At 39.7% G+C, this 24,382-nt stretch overlaps 1 protein-coding gene across 2 annotated transcripts in view; it reads left to right on the top strand.

Annotated features, from left to right (window-relative positions):
- dennd2b (DENN domain containing 2B) overlaps window positions 1-24,382 on the top strand; it is a 58,094-nt gene that overhangs the window by 14,445 nt on the left and 19,267 nt on the right. For both annotated transcript variants that reach the window (XM_008405249.2, XM_008405248.2), the window contains exons 2-11: window positions 2,038-2,136; window positions 7,215-8,492; window positions 9,085-9,230; window positions 16,862-16,983; window positions 19,091-19,306; window positions 19,703-19,799; window positions 19,999-20,043; window positions 20,228-20,412; window positions 21,497-21,606; window positions 22,878-22,947. In XM_008405249.2, the coding sequence (XP_008403471.1) occupies window positions 2,063-2,136; window positions 7,215-8,492; window positions 9,085-9,230; window positions 16,862-16,983; window positions 19,091-19,306; window positions 19,703-19,799; window positions 19,999-20,043; window positions 20,228-20,412; window positions 21,497-21,606; window positions 22,878-22,947 (2,343 nt within the window). In that variant the 5' untranslated portion in view covers window positions 2,038-2,062. The remainder of the gene's footprint in view (window positions 1-2,037; window positions 2,137-7,214; window positions 8,493-9,084; window positions 9,231-16,861; window positions 16,984-19,090; window positions 19,307-19,702; window positions 19,800-19,998; window positions 20,044-20,227; window positions 20,413-21,496; window positions 21,607-22,877; window positions 22,948-24,382) is intronic.

Raw genomic sequence — 24,382 nt, 5'->3', positions numbered from 1 at the left:
ATATGTAGATTTCTTTAAAGATAAAAACATTTGACATAAAAGCTTTTTGTGTTAAATTCTACAGCACCAACTACATCTCTGTGATCAATGTTTATCTACACCATCTCTGCCCCATTCTGGTGCTGTATTTTATTTAAATTCGCTCAGCTCAGAGTCGCTGTGGTTCCTGGAGAAGATGAAGAGCTGGAGGTTTATGTTCTGCACAGAACAACATCAGTCTTTGTGTCCTAATGAAAAAATGATGCATGTTGTGCCCTTCCAGCTCAGTCCACAGTCACAGGAAATAGCTGACAGCAGGAATGCTTATTCTCTCTCCTCATCTGTCTCTTCAGGAATCAGCTTCGGTCCTTCATACAACAACTTCCTGTAAACAAGTCCTGCTGCCAAGCAGCCTCCTATCCTCCACCTCTGAACTCCGGAGGTCTCTGTTTGACCCCCTTCTGCATCAGAAAAATTGCTTTGAGCCCACTTGTAAAAGGGTCCGAGTTGTGTTTTCAGGAGCATTGGCCTTTAGTTTGAGGGGAGGCTTTAAGTAACTTTTGGTCTGATGAGAGATAAGGTCCAGGAAATGTTTCCTGCAAGGAACACGTCTTTACATTGTTTATGGTTTATTTGTTCTAAGGACCTCAGTTGGTATGAAACGAGAGGATGCTGGGCTGCAGGGAAACGATTGACTGACAGTCGATGAGAGAAGACTAAACACCAACAAAGTTATGCCCTCCTTTGTTTTACCTGCCATCCTAAGCAAACATTGCACTGATGGTTTATGTGCTTCGCTGATGTATATATAGTTATTTTCTTGCATCTTTTTTAAACACAATAAGATGTTAACCTGTAGAACAAATCTGTCAGTTTTAGTTCTTAGAGTGAGAATCAATGAGTCAATGACATTTTATCCAACCATCCATTTATTACAGATGTAATATATATGTATAACCTGTGACCCTGACTGGTCACAGGTTGAAGAAAATCTATTTAAGATTAATGTCTTTATTTCTTGCTGTTTGTGTAATTATTGGCTGGATTTTAGACTTATTTACTGCTTATTGCTTTTTCTTGTGCTGTATAGAGTTTTATGTTCCTCAAATGTTGTTTTTATATAGATCCAAGTAGATCATAAGTTAGCAGTATTTTCCGGTTATTTATTAATTGGGTTTTGTATATCACCTATCTATCTCTGATTCAAAAATTACATTGTTTCCCCTTAAAAGATGAGATATGGAATAGAAAAATGCTCACATCCTCACCTTTTTGCCTTTCCCTAAAGTGTAAAACATTCAGTTTGTTTTCTCTTTCTATGTGCATCAAATGACAAAAATCTGATTACAATCATTTGGCCGAAGAGATCTTCACTATTTTTTTTTCCCTTTCAGTTTACTTGTTTGTTCGTTTCTTACTCCGGTTTCATCTTTCAGTGTTGGAGGACGCATTGTCCTGTTCAGGTTGCAGTCGGTGCCATGTGTAGATAGCTTTTAGCGATGTTTCTCTGAGTTTATTGTGAAACCAAAAACCGTGTGAATGCTAGGATATTCACTTCACCGTTAGGATGACCGCTCAATGTTGTGGCTGACACATAAACTGAAAAACAGTCAAATTAATAAATGTTTCGGTAACGTTAACCATGTGGTTCTATGTTTTAAAAATACTGACCACTTATTATTTCCACCAACTTTGTCTAAGTGTTGATAAATGTTGTTAAAAATATGTTTCATTGTTAGTTTAGCTTTGTTTGTTGGAAAAAATATGAAGTAATTTGCTTGGTGTGGGGAGGTATGATGACTTTACCTGTTCAGACAGCTGAAACTCTGTGTTTGGTCCTGAGTCATGGCTGTGGTTCAGAGGAATCTCAATCACCTGTTTTTTGTTGTTGTTGTTGATGGAAATAGGGATTAAAGTCCATTAGATGTCGTTTAATTTTTAGCTTTGACTCTATGTTAGATTTACACTTCAACAACTATGACAATGAACTGAACGGAGTTTGCGAGTCTGATTTTGCTGACATGCCCTAATAAAACGTCTCATGTTCTTGCCTTGCAGGTGAGTGGATGGTTTGCAGACAAACATGACTGCCAACAAGAACTCGAAGGCTGTGCCCCGAGCAGGAGGGGGTAAATGTGCGCGCGACGTCCCCGACAGGTCAGTGACATCTGGGACGGTGCGGGTTAGTCAACCCGCACTTCCAGTCATCTCGCTCTGCCTGCCAGCTCATTCATTTTCAAACAGGTCTTTCTATCAGGTATCAGGTTTGTGCTGGATTTTCTTTGCTTTATTTTTTTTTTTATTGTTGAACTCCTGGGAAAAATAACCAACGATTGTCAATCAAACCATCTGCAAGTGTGATCCTGTTTTGAGGACAAGGGCCCATCCATGTTTGAACTGTGAGTGCTGAGCTTGTGTTAGCATGTTGAGAGCTGACAGTGTCCTGCTCTAAAGGCAATTGTTATTAACACGTGAATCATTTAAACCAACCCAGTGGATTAGTAAAACAGGTTTTTTTGGGGGGTTATTTTGATCAAGAATGATTGTTGTTGGAGCTAACAGCACTGCTGAGTGGATTGCTGCTCAGTTTCATTCAGTGGTGGTAAATGTTTCCCAGAAAACTAAGTATTTTACGGATGCTGATTTCTGTAATGTCTGTGTTTGTCTGTTTCATTTTGTTTATGAGGCAAACATATAAACCTGCAGTACAAGCCATTATTTCTGTATCCTCCTCCTAGAAATCAAACTTAATTGTTATCTATCACAGTGATTTTAATCAGTATCTCTTTTTGGCTTTTCAAAAGTATTCGGATGCTTTTGCTACAATCAGCTCATACCTGAAGAGGTATGAGCTGATTTTATTTCTAGGCTTTTCTAACTACCTTTCTGATCCGTACAATCTTGTGTATTGTGTGCAAAAAAAAAGAGAAAATAAAAGTGTGAGTTTTAAAAATCAATAGGTGGCTAAATGTAATAAAAACAGAAACCAGCAAACACCTGAGCGTTGCGTAATTTTACGTTAATCATACATTCTCTGTCAACATTTCAGGATCTCATTGTCAGCTGTTTCCTCAGTCCCAAAGTCCTTCATGTTTTAGGTTGATCTGTTCTGCCACACACCTGATTTACATGAGAAGGTAATTATAACAGACATCTGAAGAGGTAATGGTATTATTTGAATCAGGTGTGCTGGAGCTGAGTCACATCCAAAGCATGAAGGAATGTGAGTGCTGCTGATCAGGATGAGAAACACTGTCCTACAGTTTCTAACCCTCACATTGCCATACAGCTGCAGCTTATTTCCATTTCTTACCAGTAAGCAAACCATTTTATACCCATGGACCTAACCTTTTTCCTGTCAGTTAGTTTGTCCTTGTAGCTAAGTATTTTTGGTAAATTACTGCAATGAATAAATAACCAACTCTTACCTATAATTTAATTTAATTTATATATTAAACCACATTTCAATTCATTGTGGTTTCTACATTAATTCCCATTAATTATCAAAGATTTTGGTTCTTGCTCAACTCAAAATAACTCTAATATGTGGTAGATGTTGTTTACTGCAGGTACTTAACCGAATTACAGTAGACTTTGACCGTAAGGAACGTAGTAGTCTGTTTTTCTATGTACATACATAGTTTTCAATGTACGATATGTGATAAATGTACATATATCAGTAGAGCCTTACAGATCCTTATGGGCTCACGTTACACACATAATTATACGATTTCATGTGCTTGAAACATGGCAGAGACGTTCCTTGCAGCTGGATGTTTTGACAGATGGAGAGCACTTGCTTGTCTTGGAAGATGCTTCACAATATGTTCCTCTAAAATATGAAATTAACCCCGGATATTTTTCAGGCAAAAATTGTGCTGCGGCTTTTTGTGGACTCAGTGATCCTCTCCAATTAAAGCACATATCCAGTGCAGGTTGGTGGTCTGAAGGTGTGTTTTATGGCGAACAACTGAAAAAAGTAATAGGGAGAAATGTTTGAGGTGCCAAACCTCATGTTAAAACATGCTAAACAAGTTGTTATAAGGTGTAAAAAATACACATTTCCCTTTCTGATTGAACTTTTCAAAGCCCTCAGACAGGAGTCGGATCCCGGGTTGTAAACAAATGAAGAAGTGACAAGCAGCTGGTGGATTGTGAACCCCAGCAGTAGCTGGCTCTGTGAGCAGTCCGCGCTCCCCGTTCTGGTTAGCAACGGGATGTGGCTTGTGGTTTAGCATGCCCTGGAAGCTTGAGTTAAAGCCAGGGGCCAGGCTGTGACTGACGTTCAGCTCTTTGGGTAGTACTTTACGTGTGGCCGACCCAGCTGAAGCTGACAAAACTGGGATTATTATTCCTGCAAAAGCTGATTCACCTCACTCGGAACCCCAAAGAAAATATGGAAAAAGGAAAGAAATCAGCACATTTCTTTGTAAATGTTTCTAATTGTGAGGTCTTCGTGTGGCAGCCCACATTTATTTTACAGCACTGGAAGTAAATCTTACTAAGCAAAGCCATGGTATGGCGGAATAAATCAACATCTGAAAAGAAGTCAGGTGTAAATCTATCTCTAGATCTTCTGTTAAATCAGCATTTTAGATTGAGGGCGCTCCAGTTGAAACAAGCGTATGAGGAGTACTGCCCAAAAGGTGTGAACCATCTGTAATTTTGCTTTAAAGTAGAGAAACATTTCTACAATCTTTTAAATTGCCCATGAAGGTTATTTTTTCTTTGGTGTAAGTGAAAGGTGTTTAAAACATTTCTTTGAACTTTTGCTACTTTTTACAATTGTTTTTCCTGTAGATGCAGAGATCAGACATTACTACATACATTCCAATTTTCAAATTAACACATACATTTAACAGATAACAAATACATATCAAAATAGCTTAACCCCTTAACGTCAACCCAAAACCCCTTAACGTCAACCCAGAACCCCATGACTTGAATACATGTATTCATGCAAGTCTTGCATGAATACATACAAGTCATGCATATATCCAAGACATCTTTTTTCTCCTGATTCAACAATGCTAGAATATTTTATATTTCTTCAGGACATGTCTTTCATAGTGCTCACCTGCTGTAGATTGATTTTTAGGCTTTTAGTTACAAATATGGTACCAGACGGGAGTGACTAAGCAGACAAAGCCCTCTGCCCTCCCCCAAAAAAACCTTCAGAAAGAATGAAAAACTGATCACTGGCTCCATTGTTGAGGACTGGAACAAAGTCTGGTTTATTTGAAGAAAATTCTAAAGAAAGGAATGATTTAAAACCTCTGCACATTGCTGAAGCTTTTTGAATAAACTATTTACTTGATGACAAAGCTTGCTGTAAACCATAAAAATTTGTATGTGGGAAAACAAAGAGATTTGCGCCTGAATTCGTCAACAATGGAGATGCTGCAGACTCCACAGAGAAAAGAGTTAAATATAGTGAAACAGCTGAATTTATTGTTGTTTTCCCACTCCTGGAGACCATTAAGCTGAAAAATAATCATTTAAGCAAAGAGTTTTTCTTGCGAGATGATGATACGTTTGTTTTAGATGGGTAATCTGCTATGGTAGATAGTATACACTAAATCTAAAATAGAAATAAGAAACAGAAAAAGTTAACTTGTTTGTCATTGTGGATTATATAGAATCCAAACAAGATGGCAAACTTAAGTACTTCTTCCTTAAGTCCTAAATTTAATATGTTAAGGACTGGGAGAAGTCCACTTAATATAACAGCTATTGCAGAAACACCTGAGCATTGTGTGACAATATATTGTTTACTTTTGCAAAGTGAAAACCGGCTGTAGAAATCTGCAGACAATGATTCTCATGCTCCCTGGAAGGGATGTAAGATAAGTTTCATCCATCATGCTCCAATCTTGCAGGCACAGAGCTGCTGTGAGTTTCTCTCCAGCCTGAAGCAGAGAGAGTGAAATACGGGAAGGGCAGATAGGTGTAAAGCCAGATCTGTCCTAACCTGCACTGTTGGATCACAGTCAGCAGCCTTCAGCTTCCTCCTCCCAAGAGTCGTTATTCTAACCGAGACGGTGACATCAGATCTCCCGGTGCTTCACTTTCACAACTGTTAGTCAGCTTCCAGATAATCACAGGCTTTCTGGGAGACTATGAGTGTTTGAGTGTCCTGTGACTGTGTGGATACATGTCTTCCTAAAGGAGGTGTACAGCATGGGAAAACTTGTGTGAGACATTGGTAGAGTCCAGAATCACTTACTGTAGCTGCAGGGATCAGAAAAGACTGTGAGAACCCGAGAGGCGCAGTCAGACTTTGCAGGTAAGGTGGCTTTCATAAATCTTCATTGCGCTTAATGCCTTCTGTGTGAGGTCTGCTGTGGATCTCTTCAAGTAATTTTTCAATTACCTGGAAAAATCCACAGCGTCAATTAAATGAAGTGTGTATTTCCTTTGGCCTTTAGTTTTATTCTGATGCTGCCAAAGACTGAATACTTTCCTCTGGCTTTTCTGAATACGTGGCTTCAGGTTTTCATGCCGGCTTTGATCCTGGACAAGTTGTTCCATCTGTTCCACAGTCAGCTTCATATTAAAGGGTTCAATAGACACATTTACAATCCCTGTGTTGCCTCTTTTGGTTGATTAAAATCTGTAACTGTGCTACATAGAGATGCAGCACACTTACCATCTGTTCAATAAATCAAAGTCTGTTCTACCCTTGTTATTTTGAAAAACATGGACTGTATACAAAGTCGTTTGAGTGAACTTTCTTATGACATTGACTGTCATAGAAAAATATTCACCAAGATCTTCAGTTGTGGAAGTTGTTTGTAATTCAAAGGATTTTGACATATTAGGATTTTATAAATCAAAGCATTTCTACCTTTGATCCAAAGTGATTACCATTGTTTTTGACCTATTCACCTGAAGAAAGTTTGGACACATCCACATACTGATTTGTTTCAACCATCGGCTCATTACTTTAACTTTTTTCACACATGAAAGTTGTATTTTTCAGTGACATGTGAAACACAAGCAATTCACACATAGAAATTAAATTGCACAGTAACATAAAACATGTCAGTTTCCTGTGTTTTAATCTACAAATGTGCCAAAGAACTGCTTGTTTAAGATGCGGGAATTTTCAGTCTCGAACCAATCTTATTATTCTAATTCTGTGTTTGACCTAGAATTCACTGGTCGTAGCCAGTCGTGAGAAAATGGGTGTTTGCTTTCTATTAACCCTTGCTGCTTTCTCTATCCTGTTTTAGGAGCCAGTCCACATCCCCGTTCCCAGCACTTTCTGCCAGCCAAGGGCAGAACCAGCAGCCTGTTCTTAGTGACGGAGAGACCAAACAGGCAAAGTACGTCAGGACTGACGGCAGGTTCCTGCTTCGAGCTGGATGGAGCAGCAAAACGGCTAGCCTGTGCAGCGGTGTCTCTCTCACAGGTGACACTGACCCACACGGCCGGCTCTCCAAATTGAAGAGCATCAGCTGCCTGGACAACAGGCTCTCAATCTACAAGCCCCCGTTACCGACCAAGTCCTGTCAGGAAGACCAGGGAGTTCAGGAACAGAAGGAGAATCAAGGTGAAGTCCCCGCAGGAGAAGAACTCAATGGTAGGCCTCTGAGCTGGAGCACTTTCTCTCTGGGACCTTCCTCAAATCAAGGCCACAAACGCACCCTTTCCCTTGCCCACTCGGGAGCAGGCATCCCCCCCACCACAATCCGTAAAAAGATCTCAGAATGGGAGTGCAGGAGGGTGTCTCTGCCTAGGATGAGCCTGTGTCTGGATAAGCGAGGAGGGGAGCTTGTTGGCGGTAGCGAGGGCTGCCCAAGTCTGCTCTCTTCTCCTTGCAGTGAGAAAACTTTTGATTTCAAGGGAGTCCGCAGGATGAGCACTGCTTTTTCTGAATGCTCCTATACAGGGACGGAGGATGACGAGGGAGTTTCAGACAAGGATGGTCTGGGTCGTTTCCAAAAAAGGAAAAGCAAGACGGAGTCTTCTGGAGGGTTTGTGCGTACCCTGTCTGCTCGTAAAGAGACGTCAGCGGTCCTAAACAGGATACAAAAGATAGAACAAGCCCTGAAGGAGAATCCCAGCCCTCCTCCTCCACGATATCTCAGTAACTGCTACGCTCCAGACAAAGCGAGGCAGAAGTCCTTTGTGATAGGTGATGACTTGGACAGCACATGCGCCAGTAAGCGCAGCAGCATCTGCTCTGTGGCCACAGAACCAGATACTATTTTGGTCTCTGATAAGCTTTCCAGGCTCAGACAAAGGTTTAGCGTGAGCTCAACCCGGTCCGAGAGCCCAGAACCGCAGAGTCAACAGACCTCTGTCGGCACACAAGTGAACCCCTTACCTAAACCCAAACGCACTTTTGAATATGACGCCAAACGGGACCAGAAGGACGTTTTGTCAGCTAATGGATTACCTCCGGACAGAACCTCAGAGTCTCCTCCACCCCTACCCTCCACTCCTGCACCAAGCACCACACGAACCACCAAGAATGAGGGGAGCAAGCCAGTGAGAATCCCGGACAGGTGAGGACGTCTCATGTTCTTATGTCTGTCTAATCGCTCAGGTCTGTTTCCTGCCTTCTCCCTGTTAAGTGGTTTTGGCTCCTTGGTTTTTTTGAGTGAGGGTGTTGCCTCACCAGATCGTTCCTATGTGAAATCCTCAAATGTTCATCCCATGGACTCTGTTTAACATTCCTGTGGTTGCAGCCGTTTCAGAACGGGCCTTAAAACCACATGCTGTCGATGGCCCGTTGTGAAGATTCAGTAGATTCTCCCTGAAATGTAGCCCAGCTGTCAATGTCTGCAGCGTCTTGACATGTGATTTATTCTCAGAGATAGTAAGCTACCTGCATGTTTATTTTTCTGGAACTTTCCTAATGATTGAAGCACATTTCTTTTTTTTTTGTGATTAGTTTTAAGGTTCCTGTGGGATGAAGCCACCTGTTAGAGGAGTTAAACAACCCCATCTCGACTGTTTTTTGTATTTCAGATGCATGGGATTCCTCTTCTTCTGTTTTTTATTTGCTTTTGTCATTTTATGACACTCAACGACTCATTCTTACTTGTAGCTTTGCTTATGAGTCTGTTTGTTTTTACTTCTCTAACTCCTGCTCAGAGAGTTGTGTGAATCGGAGGATGCTGCCAGCCTGCCGTCTTCATATCCTTCCTCCCCCACAGAGAACGGAGCGCTGACTGCAGACCCCAAGAGTCGGCCCAGTTCCAAAAGCACTTTAGAGGAAAATGCCTATGAGGACATAGTAGGTAAGCAGAAATCAATTGTTTTTTCACTTACAGCAATCGTCCGATATGGTATGAGATGAAAGAAAATGTATTCTATGCAATTAAATTGATGGAAGACAGAATTTTTGAAAAATGCAGAATACATGTAGTTGCAGCTTTGGTGTATACAAGTGTATTGCACAGGAAAAGACTACTTGTGTGGTCCTTGTTAACCAACTAATTTAAGCTGGTCAGCTAGTTGGAGTGCTACCCATTTTTGTGTAGCGTGCAGTCAGCTGTCATGCCGCTCTTGCCTTGTCAATTGTTCTTTTAAAAAGGTGTTATCTGATTAAGGGTGGTGGTTTTGGCACCAGGCACTTAGTTTTGAAAAAGAAGCAACAGATGAAAGTAGAGTTTAGATCAGGCCTAAAATATCCAGCCCGTCCCAACCTGAACCTGTAGACATTGTGTCCTAGCCTGATCCAGCTCAACAAATGGACTTTAATTATATGCCCAAGCCCGTAGTCAACCCAACCTGTTATTTTAATTAAAATGTTGCTGCTTTTGCTTTTTCGCCATAATTTGGGCTAGTAGTGTAACTTTGCCCATTTTTAGCTTTTGTCTAACATCTTTCACCTCTATTTTGTTGCTTGTTGTCACCACAGGGTGTGCCAAGTGCAAGTCATCTGGGATGTGTGATTGATAGGAGCGGAGTAGGGTGGAGCTGCATTCGCATTTAGTGGGCAGTTTCTATCCTCTGCGGGGTACACTGCCAACCCCTCTATTTAGACTTTAATAAGTAGATTAGTAAAACTTCATATCGTGCAGTCTCATAAAGTTTAAGCTTATTAAACGCACCACTGCAGCCCAATTGGACCAGACCATCAAGCAAATAATTTTGAATTTGAATGGACCCATCCTGAATTTCAGGTCAGGTTTGAATTGGGCTCAGGCCATAAATCTATACTTTACCTCGCAGTGTGCAGAAACATGTTAGGGAGGGGCACTCCCTATGCTTTGTACATGATCTGTTGGCAAATATGCTTTGATTCTGTTCTCTCTGCCTTTAATTATGTTTTTCTCAGGAACAATTTTTAAAATAAGATAAAGTAAGAAAGCAGATATCTTCTTTTTGGATCAGTCCCTTTAGCTTTCTTCTTTAATTAGGACTAAACCTTGTTTCGCCAAACTGAGGTTTTTTTAGACCAGTGGTTCTTAACCTGGGTTCGATCAAACCCCAGGGGTTCGATGAGTCGGTCTCAGGGGTTCGGCGGAGCCTCTTCCGTGGAGGTAAAGACACACTTGTGTAAAGTCGTGATGACGTGCCCCGCTTTGCCATCACTTGCTGCAAGGGATCACGTTACATTGCTTAGCCAATCAGTGCTGCGGAGGAGCACTGATTGAAGGAGCTCCACTCTCAGCAAGGATTTGAACTTGTGTCTTTAATTACTTCAGCAAAACTCACCGTTTTTACCAAATTCTGTAGCTTTCGGTGCACTTCTAAATCTGCTCCTTAGTCGCGTCTTTTCGGGGTTGGTACTGCCTCTAGTGGCGTGGAGGTGGTAACACAACTAATATAATTACATTACTAAATCAGAATACCGCAAAGTCTTTATTATTAATTATACATTTTCTTATATCATTCTCTTAAGAATGTAGAGCTAATTAAATGACCTAAACAAGACCTTAAAGTGGTTCCAGTTTGTCTCGATGACCAACCTGTTGAAACTGTGGCAAATTTTAAATACCTTGGGTCGTTCCTGGACAGTCAGCTCAACTTTGCTGAAAACACTGACTATATTTTGAAGAACTGTTCTCAGAGACTCTACCTTTTAAGAAGACTTAGNGGGTCGTTCCTGGACAGTCAGCTCAACTTTGCTGAAAACACTGACTATATTTTGAAGAACTGTTCTCAGAGACTCTACCTTTTAAGAAGACTTAGTGATCTTGGAAAAAAATCCTATTTTATTTATCACTACAGAAGGGTTCAGTGAATGCGCATATGAAACTGGTAGGTTCGGTACCTCAAAAAAGGTTAAGAACCACTGGTTTAGACAGTCAGCTGCCACTTTAACACAAGGCCCACACAGGATGGTAAAATTAATTAGTGGACTAATTAAGTTCTTTACTTATTACAAACAAAAGCTACTAACATACACTTTACATTTAAAATATATATCTTTGGAAAACTTGAGCTACAAAATAAAATGTGGATATTTTCTGAGAAAAAAAAAATCTCTTGCGTGAGTTTAATAATTAGATGTTTAGTGAAATTTGCAGTCTGACGCAGGATGCCTAATATAATAAGGCTGGGAGACAAACTGCTGCTTTCTCTTCCTGTTGTAGACATTCCAGGTTTAAAGCTCTCATTATAGGTTCAGCCTGTCAACACTCTGCCTTTAGAGTAAGATTAATGGGTGATGCGCAGAGTTATAGTCTAATTATTACGGCATTCCAATAAAAACATGATCATATTGTCTCACACGCGCTAACTACTTTGTTTATTAAGGTGCTGTAATCAGTAACAGAGACACCACATAGGTAGGGTGCATGCAGGGCTTTGAAGAATGCAGCAGTTTGTTCTGAGAGATGATGTGTGTATGAAATACCGGACATGTTGAAAAGCCAAATTCCTTTCCACTAGCAAATGACCCCAGGCCTTCTGCCCAGTTCAGCTGCCGACTCCCCCGGCGCATTATCAACGCAGCGAAAATGTGTGTCAGTGTGAACACACAGGCCCATGATGTAGCTTGGGTTTCACACGCAGAAAAAAAAAAAAAGCTCTCTTCCCTGAAATATTGTTCATGCTATAACGCTTAATGATTACCAAATAAGGGTTGACTTTTTTTATATACAAGCATATCATTACTTCACGGTCCATTGCTTGCTCATAAGTGTCTTTGTTTTTTTTTCCTCCCTCACTGAGGATGTGCAGCGCCGGAGTGAATGTCAGGGCATGACGGATTTTCTCGTGAATCTTAACAAAGCTCCCATTGTTCATCCAGCTCTGCGAGGGTTACACTTTGCAGTTTGGAGACGTTCTCTCGGCAGTCTTTGTGCTTGACCAAAATTGTGTCCCACAGAGTGATCCCTGTGGTGGCCTTGAACTACAAAATACAGTGAGACAAGATGAAAATGAAAAAAAAAACAAGAATCAACAAAACAAATGAGCAAAAAACAAAACAAAGAAATGGTGGATTTATAGAAAAGAAAAAGAAAGCATGGTTTAAGAAAAGCATCATTTTGGGAGCTCACCCAACATGTAAACCCAACATTATAGAGGACAGTATAGCATTTGTAAAATTATAACATTCCAGAAAAGCCAACAATAAAACTGAAAGCACAACACCGCTTTAGACAAAGATGACAAAGCAACAAACTCTAGACAGTTCACCCTTTACTGCACGATAGCTGCAGTAGTCGGTACTGTTGTCTCACACTTAGAAGAACTCTGGCTATAGACTTGGCTAAGTTCTTTCTATGTGAAGCTTCCATGTTCTCTACATGAACGGCAGGGTTTTCTTCTGGTTCGTTTGTTTCTGGAATCCAAAGAACATCTCTTCTGCCTAATTTGTGATTGTATTTGCAGCTGGGTGCAAGTGTGACTGTGTTGTTTTGTATCTCTGTATTGGTCTTGTGATGAACTGGTGACCTGCCTGGTTTGTACCCAACCTCTCGCCTATCGACTTCTGGGATAGACTCCGCCCCCTCAACGCTATGAAAGAGTTTCAGTGAGTAGAGAAAATGAGCTTGAGTTTATATGTGGTGTTTTAGGGCTTATTAGATTGATTTTGGTCAATCCATCTTAGAAACTGTTCAAACCATAGCAACCTTTCCATACCCCTTCAGTCCCACAGTTGACCCAGATATGCTCTGAACTTCACCAAACAGCTTGGCTTGCTTTCATCATTTCCTATCATTTGTGGTTATTTCACCTGTTTGATGTTAAACTCCATGTTTACCTATGGAGTATCAGCCTATTGTGTTAATACAAGCGAAGGGCAGATTGTTATCTTTCAAGTGCTTTGTGGCTGATGAATGGAATGGTGGTGAGTGATGTGTTGCTTAGCGGATCATGAATCTGTACAGCAGTGACTCGATACAAATGTCTGGTCTTGCGCTTGTAAGCAAATGTGGGAGACTGCGTCAGGGATGATTTAAGCTTACCATGAATTGACAAACCTATAATTTTGCAACTCTTTGTAGCAAGATTTGAAGTACATTAGGAACGTATTCGCACCCTTTGAACCATTTCATTTTTATTTTCAATATGTCTCGATGTATTTTGTTGAGAATGTAGACCAACAGGAAGTTGTACATGATCGGGAAGTGGAAGGACAATGAATTGTATTCAGCCCCTTTTTACTCTGACACACCAAAATAAAACCTGTGAAACCTCTGTGTTTAGGACTCATCTTATTAATAAATAGACCAAATAATTTAATGTCAGCATAAATGCAGCTTCTTCAGTTCTTTGAAGGCCTCAGGGGTTTGTTAGAGAATATTCATAAAAAGCAACATCATGAAGACCATTGAACGCAGCAGACAGGTCAAAAATAAAGTTGTAAAATTTGAAGCAGAGTTAGATTATAAAACACAGCTCTCACATGGTTTTCCACCTAAACTGACATATCGGGCAAGAAGAGCATTAATCAGAGAAGCTGTACAGAGGAGCTGCAGAACTCAGGTGTGAAAAGCTATCATTTAAGAATGCCATAGAAACATTAATTTAAAGTCATATTTTAAAGTCATGTGGAAAGAACGGCAAATATGTAGAAGAAGGTTCTTTGCGTAGAGGAGTCCAAAATGATAAAAGTATGATTCTATGAAGATACTATTCTTCAGGAAAAAGAAAACTGATCAGAGTTAAACACAAGACCCAGGACTGTTGTGGAGTTTCACACTAAACATACCGGCAGATCTACAATTTAATGATTTAGATTAAAGTCTATGTGAGATTCTGTGGTAAACCATTAAAACTGTTGGTTACAGAGGCTCTCTATCAAATCTGACTGAATTGGAGCTGTCTAACAGAAGGAGCAAAGATGTATGTTTCTAGATGTGGAAAGCTGTTAGAGACAAATGCGTAGTCTTGAAGGTGAAAGGTTGACTCGAGGGTTGATTATAAATGTCCACTGCACGTTTCAGATTTTTAATTACAGAAAATTTGAAGACCATCTATAAATTTGTGACAATTTTGGTCATATCATGACGAAATGTGGAAAAGTTTGAGGATGGTGGGGGAGCTTTTGCAAGGCACTATAACTACAATTTTGCACATTCTCTTATGAAATCTCTTCACACGTTTTCCTAAAAGTTTGCAGTGTACTTGTACTTGTTTTTCAGTCCCACAACTTTGCCTTTACAACAGAGCAACTGTAGCATAGCTCACCTCTTTATGTCCTTCATGGTGAAAGCTGATACCAGCGTTGTCGGTATAGTTCGTTCTGTGCCTCGCCTTGCCCACAGAGTCCATTGTGTACACAGAAATGCACAATCACAGCATGCAGCAGAGGTGTGTCCGCTGCCTACATAATACCGTATCTGGGAGCGTGTCAGAGAGATGTTTGTAATCAGAGGAGTAGATTAGTACCCTGCTGCATATAAGTAGCTATACAGACATGTCATTTTCCCAGCAGGCTCTCATTACAGTATTGCTCCGGTTTAATGGAGCAGCCGCACAACGTGGGGCCGAACTGAGCCCTCTTTTTCTCCTCCTCAGTGTTAACGATGCACAGAAGATTACTGCACTCAGCTAATTTACTGTGAGACCCAACATGACGCTTCCAGGAGCCGTTGGCAGTTCACACTGTCTGTGTATGAGCGCCGGCTCAATAATTAACCTAAGAATAGATAAGTGAACGAAACTCTGGCTGTCTTTATAATCCCAGATGTTAAAAAAAAAAAAAACACTCCCTCTTTGTTGGAGTTCATTAGGTTTTCCATCAATATGCTCAGGAAGTTGGGTCATGGCTACCACACAGATACTTGTTTTTTCAAACTCCACTGACAGATAGTGCTGATTGTCTTTCCTATAAAAGTTCCCTTCATGCATTTTTACTCCATCTGGCTCTGCTTTTGTTTTTCACTGTGGTTTCTTCTCATTCTCACAACCTTTTTTTCAGGCAATGCCAAAAAAAAAAAAAAAAAAAAAAAACAGCCATTCTCAGAGCACGTCTGAATAGAAACGAACTGCAGCTTTACACAAGTTCACTCTTTATTAATGTTGGTCCTCTGCCAGGTGACATCAGTAAAAGCTGCTGCTTGCGCTGTATTGCTCTTTCGTTTCCTTTTTTCCAACATAATTTACTGTCTGAGAAACATCTATAGAACAGTAGCTGCATCTGTGCTAGTCTCATCCACAGCTAAGATCACAGCATAACAGCGCAGTTTATGTGGTCAACACGAGTGCCTGTTTTGAATGTAGTAATAGAAATAAACACGCAGAAATACTTCTAAAATGACATCTGCCAAAATAAGTTAAATACAAATTTCTGTTTGCATTAAATTAGAAATGAAAACACAGGTAAAGCTTTAGACTTTGAAACATAAATTCAGATAATACTAAAAACTGTTTGACTTGTCTTTTAAAGCCTTTTTTGATTTTGATTAAATAATAGGTTTGTGTGCTTGACAACCTGATGAGTACAAATAGTGAGAAAATAAGTGTCGATTTATTAATAAGGATTAATATTCAGTTTTTGCTCTAGTTAGGATTGTGCTGTATTATATTTAAAAATTTAGTGATTCTTTCTCAGACTATACTCTAGTGCAGAGGATTGCTGTTTGCTAAGAAAAGCTTACAATTTTATCATAAGTGTTTGTTTTGATTTTCCAAACTTACTTTTTTGTTGAATTTACAAACAGGTCTTCCTATTATCTGAAATATCAAAATCTTTGGCTTCAATCTTGTGTTGTTATATGTAAGATTTGTGCCCCAAATAACAGATAATAAACCTTATTTGGATGAATGTTTTATACTCCAATGTCATTAAAAACAACAAATTTAGATTTTAACAATGAGTCGGAGAAAAAGTTTGATATAGAGATATCATAGGAACCCTGAAATGAATATTTCCCTCATATATGTAGAATATATGAGAGAAATATAAAATCGTGGTCAGCTGTAGAATATGTTTTTAAAATATGTAATTAAGAAATGCTTTATAACGTTGTGTTAAGGAGTTATATAAAACTAACAAATAGATGAATAAACGACTTTGCTTAGTTTGTTCTTCTGAAATATGCCTTACATGGACTGTAAAAGACATACAACTATTCTTTAAAATATGTCTTAACTGAACACTTTTATTGCTCAAATCTCTAAGGAGTAGACCCTCCTCTTCCTCTGCAGACATGTTGCATGCCTGGACTGTGACTCACCAGCAGCATTATGTCCACGGGTTTCAATGAGGCTATGGGGGTCTACAAGGCCTGCTGCCAACAGTAACTATTTTAAAAAGGGAGTTCACCAGAATCAGCTGGGGATGACCTTTGACCTACCTTCCATGACTCACCTCTTTTTCAGACTGTCCATAGGGAGGGCTTGATTATGCGGTGGACATCTTTGCTGCCCGCTCTGACCCCTCAGTCTAATCAGCCTTTGATCGAACACTACCCTCTTTTCACAACGAGTTACAAGGTGACGCTGAATTTGCTTTCTGTTTCCACAGAGAAGGAGAATCCATACGAGGATGTTGACCTGAAGCGGAGGAGTTTGAGTAGGAAGTCTGGTCTGTCGGAGAACAGCCGATCTTGGGCCGCTATGGACAGGAAGCTTAACTCCCCGCCTCAGGTAAGCCCTTCGGTTGTCAGCATTATCTCCTGGACATGTAATACAACAATATTTGAGGGTGAGCAAAATGATCAAAACTAAAAAAATAAACAACCAAAAAACCTTCACATCAGAGATAAAATTGCTTAAATAAATGCAAATTGTATCAGTATGCTTACATGTGCAACTTAAAATGTGTATAATTTAGTGCTAAACCCAATTCTACTGGAGGTTTCTTCCTGTTAAAGGGATTCGTTCCTCTCTACTGCAATGTGCTGGTAAGGAGGATCAGGAATTGCTGCAAACTTAATGACAGATTCAATCAGCTGCTCTTTCTCAGATGCATATTGCTGCTGCTGAATTTGAATGAATTTTATTAGAATTTGATTCGACCGTTATTGAAATGAACCGGACTGATCTCAACTGAATTTTCTTGACTGAGTGAAACGTGTTGTGACAGATGTTGTGAATTGCTGTTGTATAACTGAGAAGACTTGACCTGAATTTTTAATCTTGTCTTTCACTGTAAACAGAAGTGCCACTGACAAGCCTAGGCTGGTTTGTGACCAAAGATAAACAGAGAAATTCATCAGCGCTCAGCAAGGCCACATGGCAAACGGAAATATCTTTAATTGGGTCACCTTGATAATCGGCATATTCAGTGGCACAATCTGTTACTGCAGATCTACAGACTGTAGACTGATTATAATCAGTCATTTTGTATAAAACTGCTGATGATTACCTTTTATAAGAACTCTGTTTATCCATGGATATTAAGAGTAATCTCATCTGTGCAGCTCGTCTAGTGGGTTAAGGATATATAATTTGGTAGATGACTTGTATGTTATTAATGTATAGTGATATTATAATACACAATAATATGTAGTATATAGATCTAATATAAGCTGAAGGAACAGGAAATTGAAAACTTTGTTTTGGAAATTTAGTATTAAGTAATTCATATTAATCCAATCTGTATCAAAAACACAAAGCTCTACTCATGTTTCTTTGTTACCTTATTTTTCCAGCTTGGATGTTTGATACATTTCATGACCGTTTGAATTTCCAGTGAAATTCAAACGGTCAAATCCCATCATCCGTCTTATTAATAATAAACAGTTAATTAGCTGCCTGTTGGGCAAAGAATGTCATAATACACGTTGATAAAAACGTTTTCCGTAACAATTGTTTCCAGGAAATCCAGTCCTATTTTCCCTCAGAAATCCCTTATCTGTTGTAAGTTTGCTGCCAAAAATCTGTGAACATAATCAAAGAAGCTTTGTAAAAGTGCTCTTTATGTGGTTATGTGTAATTAGGGAGATATCAGATTATTGCTGTTTATGCAAACAAATGGAAATTGGGTTTCATCTTCCCAAATGAAATGAAACGAAAAAGTTAACCACCTTTCCTTTAGAAAAAGGCTTCATATGTTGTAACACCCAGCAGAAAAAGAGGAAGACTTTAGGAGTTTAGACCATCTGGAAGTAACCAGTGGCTTATAGTAGAAAAAAACCCATGTTTAGGTGGCTTGTTTATATGTAAACGAGTCACCTAAATAGACTGGAATGTTAAACATATATGCTTCCTCTATTTAACATTCCAGTCTGAGCAGGTTAACAGCAGAAAAAGGTCATTTATCTGAATTACTAAATTACTTTCAGGTGTTTATTGGCTTTCTGTGCAGTTTGGAAAAGTGAAAAAAAATGTGTCTCACTTTTCAATAAATTTGGAGAAACAGTAGATATTATGGAACAATATTAGTTTTTCCACAGTTTATCCCAACAAAGAGTAGCTGAGTATTGGCAATGGAAAGAGGTTGTTTCTGATGGAACCACATGATTAACAGAGGCTGGTTATTACTCCGTAGTGTTTTAAAAATATGTTTAAGTCTAATAATCATTTAGAATCTAATGATGTGAAAAGGACAAGTTTTATTTTTGTAGCCTTTCTGTTTTCTTTTTTCCCTGCGTCTTATACAGGAAGTAAAGGTGGAAGCTGAAGTTGGTGTACTTGGTCACATCATTTCCTGTTATTTCTCATAATAGAATCGGGCAGCCATTAAGTCAACAGTAATTCTTCATCTGCGTAAAATGCTTCGGACTGCATCTCTTCTCTTCTTTGTGCCCAGTTGCCTTCCAAACCCAGCAGCCAGTCTCTCCGCCTCCCCGGTCCAAGCGACAGGAAGAGTCACCGCATGTCCCAGTTGTCCAAACGCTACAGCCACGATGAAATGCTACTCATCCCCCAGGTGGGCATGTCATCGTCCCCCTGCGGCTTGCTGGATGACAGCCTCTGTGGCACCAGTGACTCCCTGCCTTCACGCAGGCACTGGAGGATCCCCAAGGTACATACAGCCAGATCCCACACAAGCTGCTGCAAAGGGCCTTTTCAGAGCTCCGGCTCTCACAAACCTGATCAGGTTTCTGTCGGGACCAAGTCAGAGTCTGGACGGTTCTGGATCATTTATAATTCCTCTGTTTGGAACAGAGGCGTAATGACACCGGGCTTTGATCCAGTCAGATATTTTTGCATGAAAATCAACCCTTGGGGTGCTTTTTAAAAGAACCCTCCCTGAGGCATTTCTTATTAATAATCTGCAATGCTTGAAATATATGCAATGTGCTTTAGACTGTTACTTTTGGCCAGGAACAGGCCTGCTTCCTCTATATTTAGGATCAAAAGACAAACAGACTGAACTCCAAGTTCCTCACAGAGAATTTCCTCTCGTCTCTGTTTACAGCTGGTCCAGAGGATCAACTCCATTTACTGCACTAAACGAGGGAAGAAGAGGCTAAAGAAGCTGTCCATGTCCAATCTTGAGACGGCATCTCTCAGAGGTAAGGCTGCTCCTTATTCCCTTTTATCCCAAGGCCAGATAAGTGGGTAAATATTTATGTCTCCTCTACCCACAGAGAGCCGTCTCTCTCTCTTCCTCCTCTATTTGTGTGTTTTTCTCATGACAAAAACACATATCTGAAAGTACCCCCATTGACCCATAGGAAAAAAAATAATTTTCTCTTTAATGTTTGTTTCCAGATGACAACAGTGAGAGTGAGAGCGACTCAGATGACAGGTTCAAAGGTGAGCAATACTTTCATCTTGTTTTCTCTGAGTTTTTTTTCCCCACAGCTTTAAAGTTATTAAGTTCTTATTTTGCATCTATGATCAATAAGAGGCTTGAATTATGGGTATTAGGTTGTGGTAAACCATATAATCAGACCTAACATTGCCTATTTATTTCATGCTAAATGTTTTCCCTGCTCAGCTCACACCCAGAGGTTGTTGAAGCTGCAGTCCATCCTGCGACGAGCCCCGAGCTACCGTACGCTGGAGCTGCAGCTCATCGAGTGGCAGGAGAGAGAGCTCTTTGAGTACTTTGTTGTTGTTTCTCTGAAAAAGAAACCTGGAAAGAACTCCTACGCCCCTGAGGTCTCCTATCAGTTCCCCAAGGTAAAAGCTCTTTCTGAAATCCGCAACCGGTCCTTTGAGGCAAACTTGCACACCTGGCGTGACGACCTCGGCTTGCTCATTTTATGTCTTTTAAGTCAACTTTTGTTTGCACTGTGAGGAGTTAAATAGCTCGCATTGTTTGAAACCCTTCAAAATCAGTGATTATTTTTAAAGTCTAAAAAGTAAAATTGGAAATTTTTCTTTATAGTCAAAGTTCTTATTTGAAAGTTTAATTACGTTGGCTCCTGTCATAAAGAGGTAGATGCAAATCTCTTCGATACTTGACTACTGGAACTACTTAATTCAAATTATTTATATCTGCTCTCAGGAAATGCTTTGGGTTGCCTTGTTTTTGTTACACAAGTTTAATAAAGATCTGTTTACAGGAAGTTATTGTGGGTATTAAGGCTGTACAAATTTGGGGGGGTTTTAGCGTGTGTGATGTGGTTCAAACACGTCAATAGCAACCCAAAACAACATGAGATTCATGCAGATAATGAGTGAATGTAAACTTCTGACTGAATTGTATAAACTCTAAGTTGCGTTGAAGCACTGCAGAGCTTTGACTGAGATATTACTTTTGGCAGATGTCATTTTAGAATGCTTTTTAACAGTTCACTTGGTCTGAACTACATCAAGGCGAGTAATAAATGCCATTTAAGCACTGTGTTGTTATCATTCCTATTGCCACTATACCAGCTCTGGATTACATAAAGGTTTTCTGGTTTCTCTGACTAATTGCCATATTAATAGCTATAATAATAAATGTTCCATAGATTTTTTTCATGTGACTGTCCACTTTGTTGATCATTTAGATCTTTGTGGGTATCTGGAGACTCTACTTTGAGTTAAAAATAACTGGATTTCATTCATGTGACAGGCAATTGTTTTATTAGAAAATGAGATCTGAAGGTTTTTTTTAGTTCAGCAGAACTAAAATAAAACCCTGGGGGGACGCAGACTCTGTGGTGGAGGGCTTGAAAGTCGAGAGGTTTAAACTTTTATGACACGTTTTATTGTAGCCTTTTGTAAAATATCGACTGGTAATTTCATAATTTCATCCTCTTGTTGCTTCCCCTTGCAGTTGGAGAGGCTGACCAAGCAGATGAGGGAGGCGGAGCAGAGGCTCAAAGCTATTCCTCAGTTCTGTTTCCCAGACGCAAAAGACTGGAGTCCCGTCTCGGAGTACACCAGGTATCCTCCAAGCATTATTTACTCTTCTCTGTTAGGTCATTTCAGAAGCATCTATTTATATAGCTGATAGGTGTTAGAACTGTTTTTAAGTTTTAATAAAAGTTTTAATTTAAAGAAAATTTTCTGTTAGTAAAAACTGAAACTCCTTCTCCAAAGTCAACATGTAAATAATTAGAAGAAAAAGCTCTAATATCACTTAATTTAAATTAAACCAGTTTAATAAATGACTTTCAGCTCATTTGTTGGTAGATAAGGCCCAGTAGAAAGTATGAACTGACACGAGTTTGGTTATAAAACATCCTGGTGACTTTTTGTAAAAACTTGTCTGTTTAACAACCAAAGCTGCAAAAAGCTCAAAAAGCAGAAGATGGCCCACATTCATATTTAAATATTATTCTGCTTTTCGTCATGTTTCTCACTGTACACATTTTTAATAAAACCTTAAAGGGTTGCTTTTTCCACCTAATGAATCAATGAATAAGTGAATGACTCCCCATTTAGCGCCTGCTAAATAAATACCAATGTCTTATGCTTTGACTTTTAACACACATTCAGTTTTAGGCTCAAGTTTTATACCAATTCATTTTGTTTTTCTTGCATCCAAGGAGCCTAGTTCTATCAGGAATAGGAAATGAGTGTGTGCTGCTGTGGGAGAGTTAACGGGACTTGCCTGAACTTGCAGAGCTAGTAGATATGCAGAGGTGTGCAGGTGAAGGGGTCATGATACTGCAGCCACACACGACTGGTGGGAATTGATCTGCACTTTATCTGTGAGCAGACATAGAATAAAAATGCCTATAACGCAAGAATACAGAATATTTAGGTTGTTTTGAAACCAAGATTTTTTTATATTGCTGTTTCTGGAAAAGAGGTGGGTCTTAATAAGTTTATAGTTCTATCCACTTCTTTGAGCATTTATTATTTATTGTATTACTGCAATTTTTCAGCTGGCTGCTATTTTAGAAAGTACCTTGTTTGTGCTAAAATATCTTTTTTAGGCAACCAATTGCTGGGATTAATAGGTTTCTTCTAATTTATCTAGAACATGTGAAAAACCACAAAACCACTTCTGAAACCAGTCAGCTGAGAAAGTAACCAAAGTCTAAAGAAAAACTGTCAGGAAACCCAAAAAATATTTTGTAAGACAGTTTTAAAATACTACCAGAAAATCTGGCTCCTGCAAGACAAATACGTCATGAAATAGGTGACTTTCTGATTAGATGTCAGTGGCTATGTAGTGATGTTCAGTTTTTTTTTTCTTTGTGTTGCAGTGAAACATTCTCCTTCATGCTAACCGGGGAGGACGGCAGCAGGCGGTTTGGATACTGCAGACGGCTTCTGGTAAGAAGTTCCTGTTCGTCTCCGGTTCACCTTCACCATGTTCGCCACCCACCCCTCACCTCATTCAGCCATGTTTGTTGTGACAGGCCTTTTTCTTTGCACATGTGATGTTGTTTTCCTGCAGACATGTCCATGTGCTGCCTGATTGTCTGCTGTGGTAACAGGAAGTACAATCATGAAAAACATGCACAGCTGAACAGATTAAAGAGACTGAGACCAGTGGGGAAAAAGCGGGAGTATCTGTTGTAGCAGCTGATCAGAGTTTGCTTCAGCACAGGAAATGGCTCTGCAGAGTTACCAGGAGAATAACAAACATGCAAGCCACATTTTTTTAAAAGAACACTTCTGTCAAATGGGAATAAAAAAAATAAAAAAAATACATTTATAAATCTCTCTCCTTATATGCATTATGACAAAAAAATTACACATCATTTGAATAACTCATAGTTAAAATGGCATGGAATATGTAATAAAAACATAATAACCATAGATGAAAACCCAAGTTCAGACATTTAGTTTAACAAGGCTTTCTCAGGAGATGGCAAGACAAAGAAAAACCAGGAAAAATCACTTTGTCATTCTGGAGCATTTCCTCCCCGTAATGAGGCTGCAAAGCGCTTTGAAGTGTTTTGCTGAGCCTCCCATTTGGCTTGTGGGCAGAGAGCCTGACTGTGTGGGATGTTGTGACTGCGCAGATGATGTTGTTTTGCCGATTCTTGTTTTTGTGCGTCTTTTCACATCTTCAGCATATTTGTTTGTGAGTGTTTGCCCTGGATGTCCAGCATAATAGTATTTCTTAGTGAAAAAAAAATTAATTAAAATTGCTCCCTGCAATCAGTTGTGCTCAATGTGCTCATTTGGTGTAAGATTCACCCAGACAGAAGCAGATTTTAACGAAGGCACCGAGTGGGGAACTGCGCTCCTTCAGTAACTTTGCTTCCCGCCCGCCATCCGTCCAGCAGTTGGCAGTAGCCGAGCATTCCTAAGGACTTGAATCAAGCCCCACACAGTTGATTTAATCATCCGTTTGGAAAAGCAGAGGAGAAACAAGAGAGGCAAATTGTATACCTAATATGGACAAGTGGATTGGCGCTTGTAGAGTGCCTGTGTTCATTTGTGTCTTTCTCACTGAGGGTCTCTGTTGTTACAAGCCACATAAAGGTTTGGGAGAATGCAGGGGACAGCAGATATGATCAACTGTCCCCTATAGATAAACCTGTGTTTAGGAGGGAGGTAACCACATAAAAGACTCTCACATTGGGAGGCAGATTAAATTAAAGACATCCCTGTGTTATATTATCACTGTGCACTGTCCTAGCTCTTCCTGTGACCCTGTGTATAATGTCTTTTTGTTTTATACACACAGATTACTCTCATAAAGTTTAATTTACTCATTGTGGCTGTGTTTCAGTCTGTGGACAGAGAGGTTTACTGT

The sequence above is a fragment of the Poecilia reticulata genome, linkage group LG3, assembly GCF_000633615.1.
Source record: "Poecilia reticulata strain Guanapo linkage group LG3, Guppy_female_1.0+MT, whole genome shotgun sequence".
Classification (NCBI taxonomy): Eukaryota; Metazoa; Chordata; class Actinopteri; order Cyprinodontiformes; family Poeciliidae; genus Poecilia; species Poecilia reticulata.
Note: the sequence above shows the minus strand (reverse complement) of the source record. Positions and strands in the feature narration are given on the sequence as shown.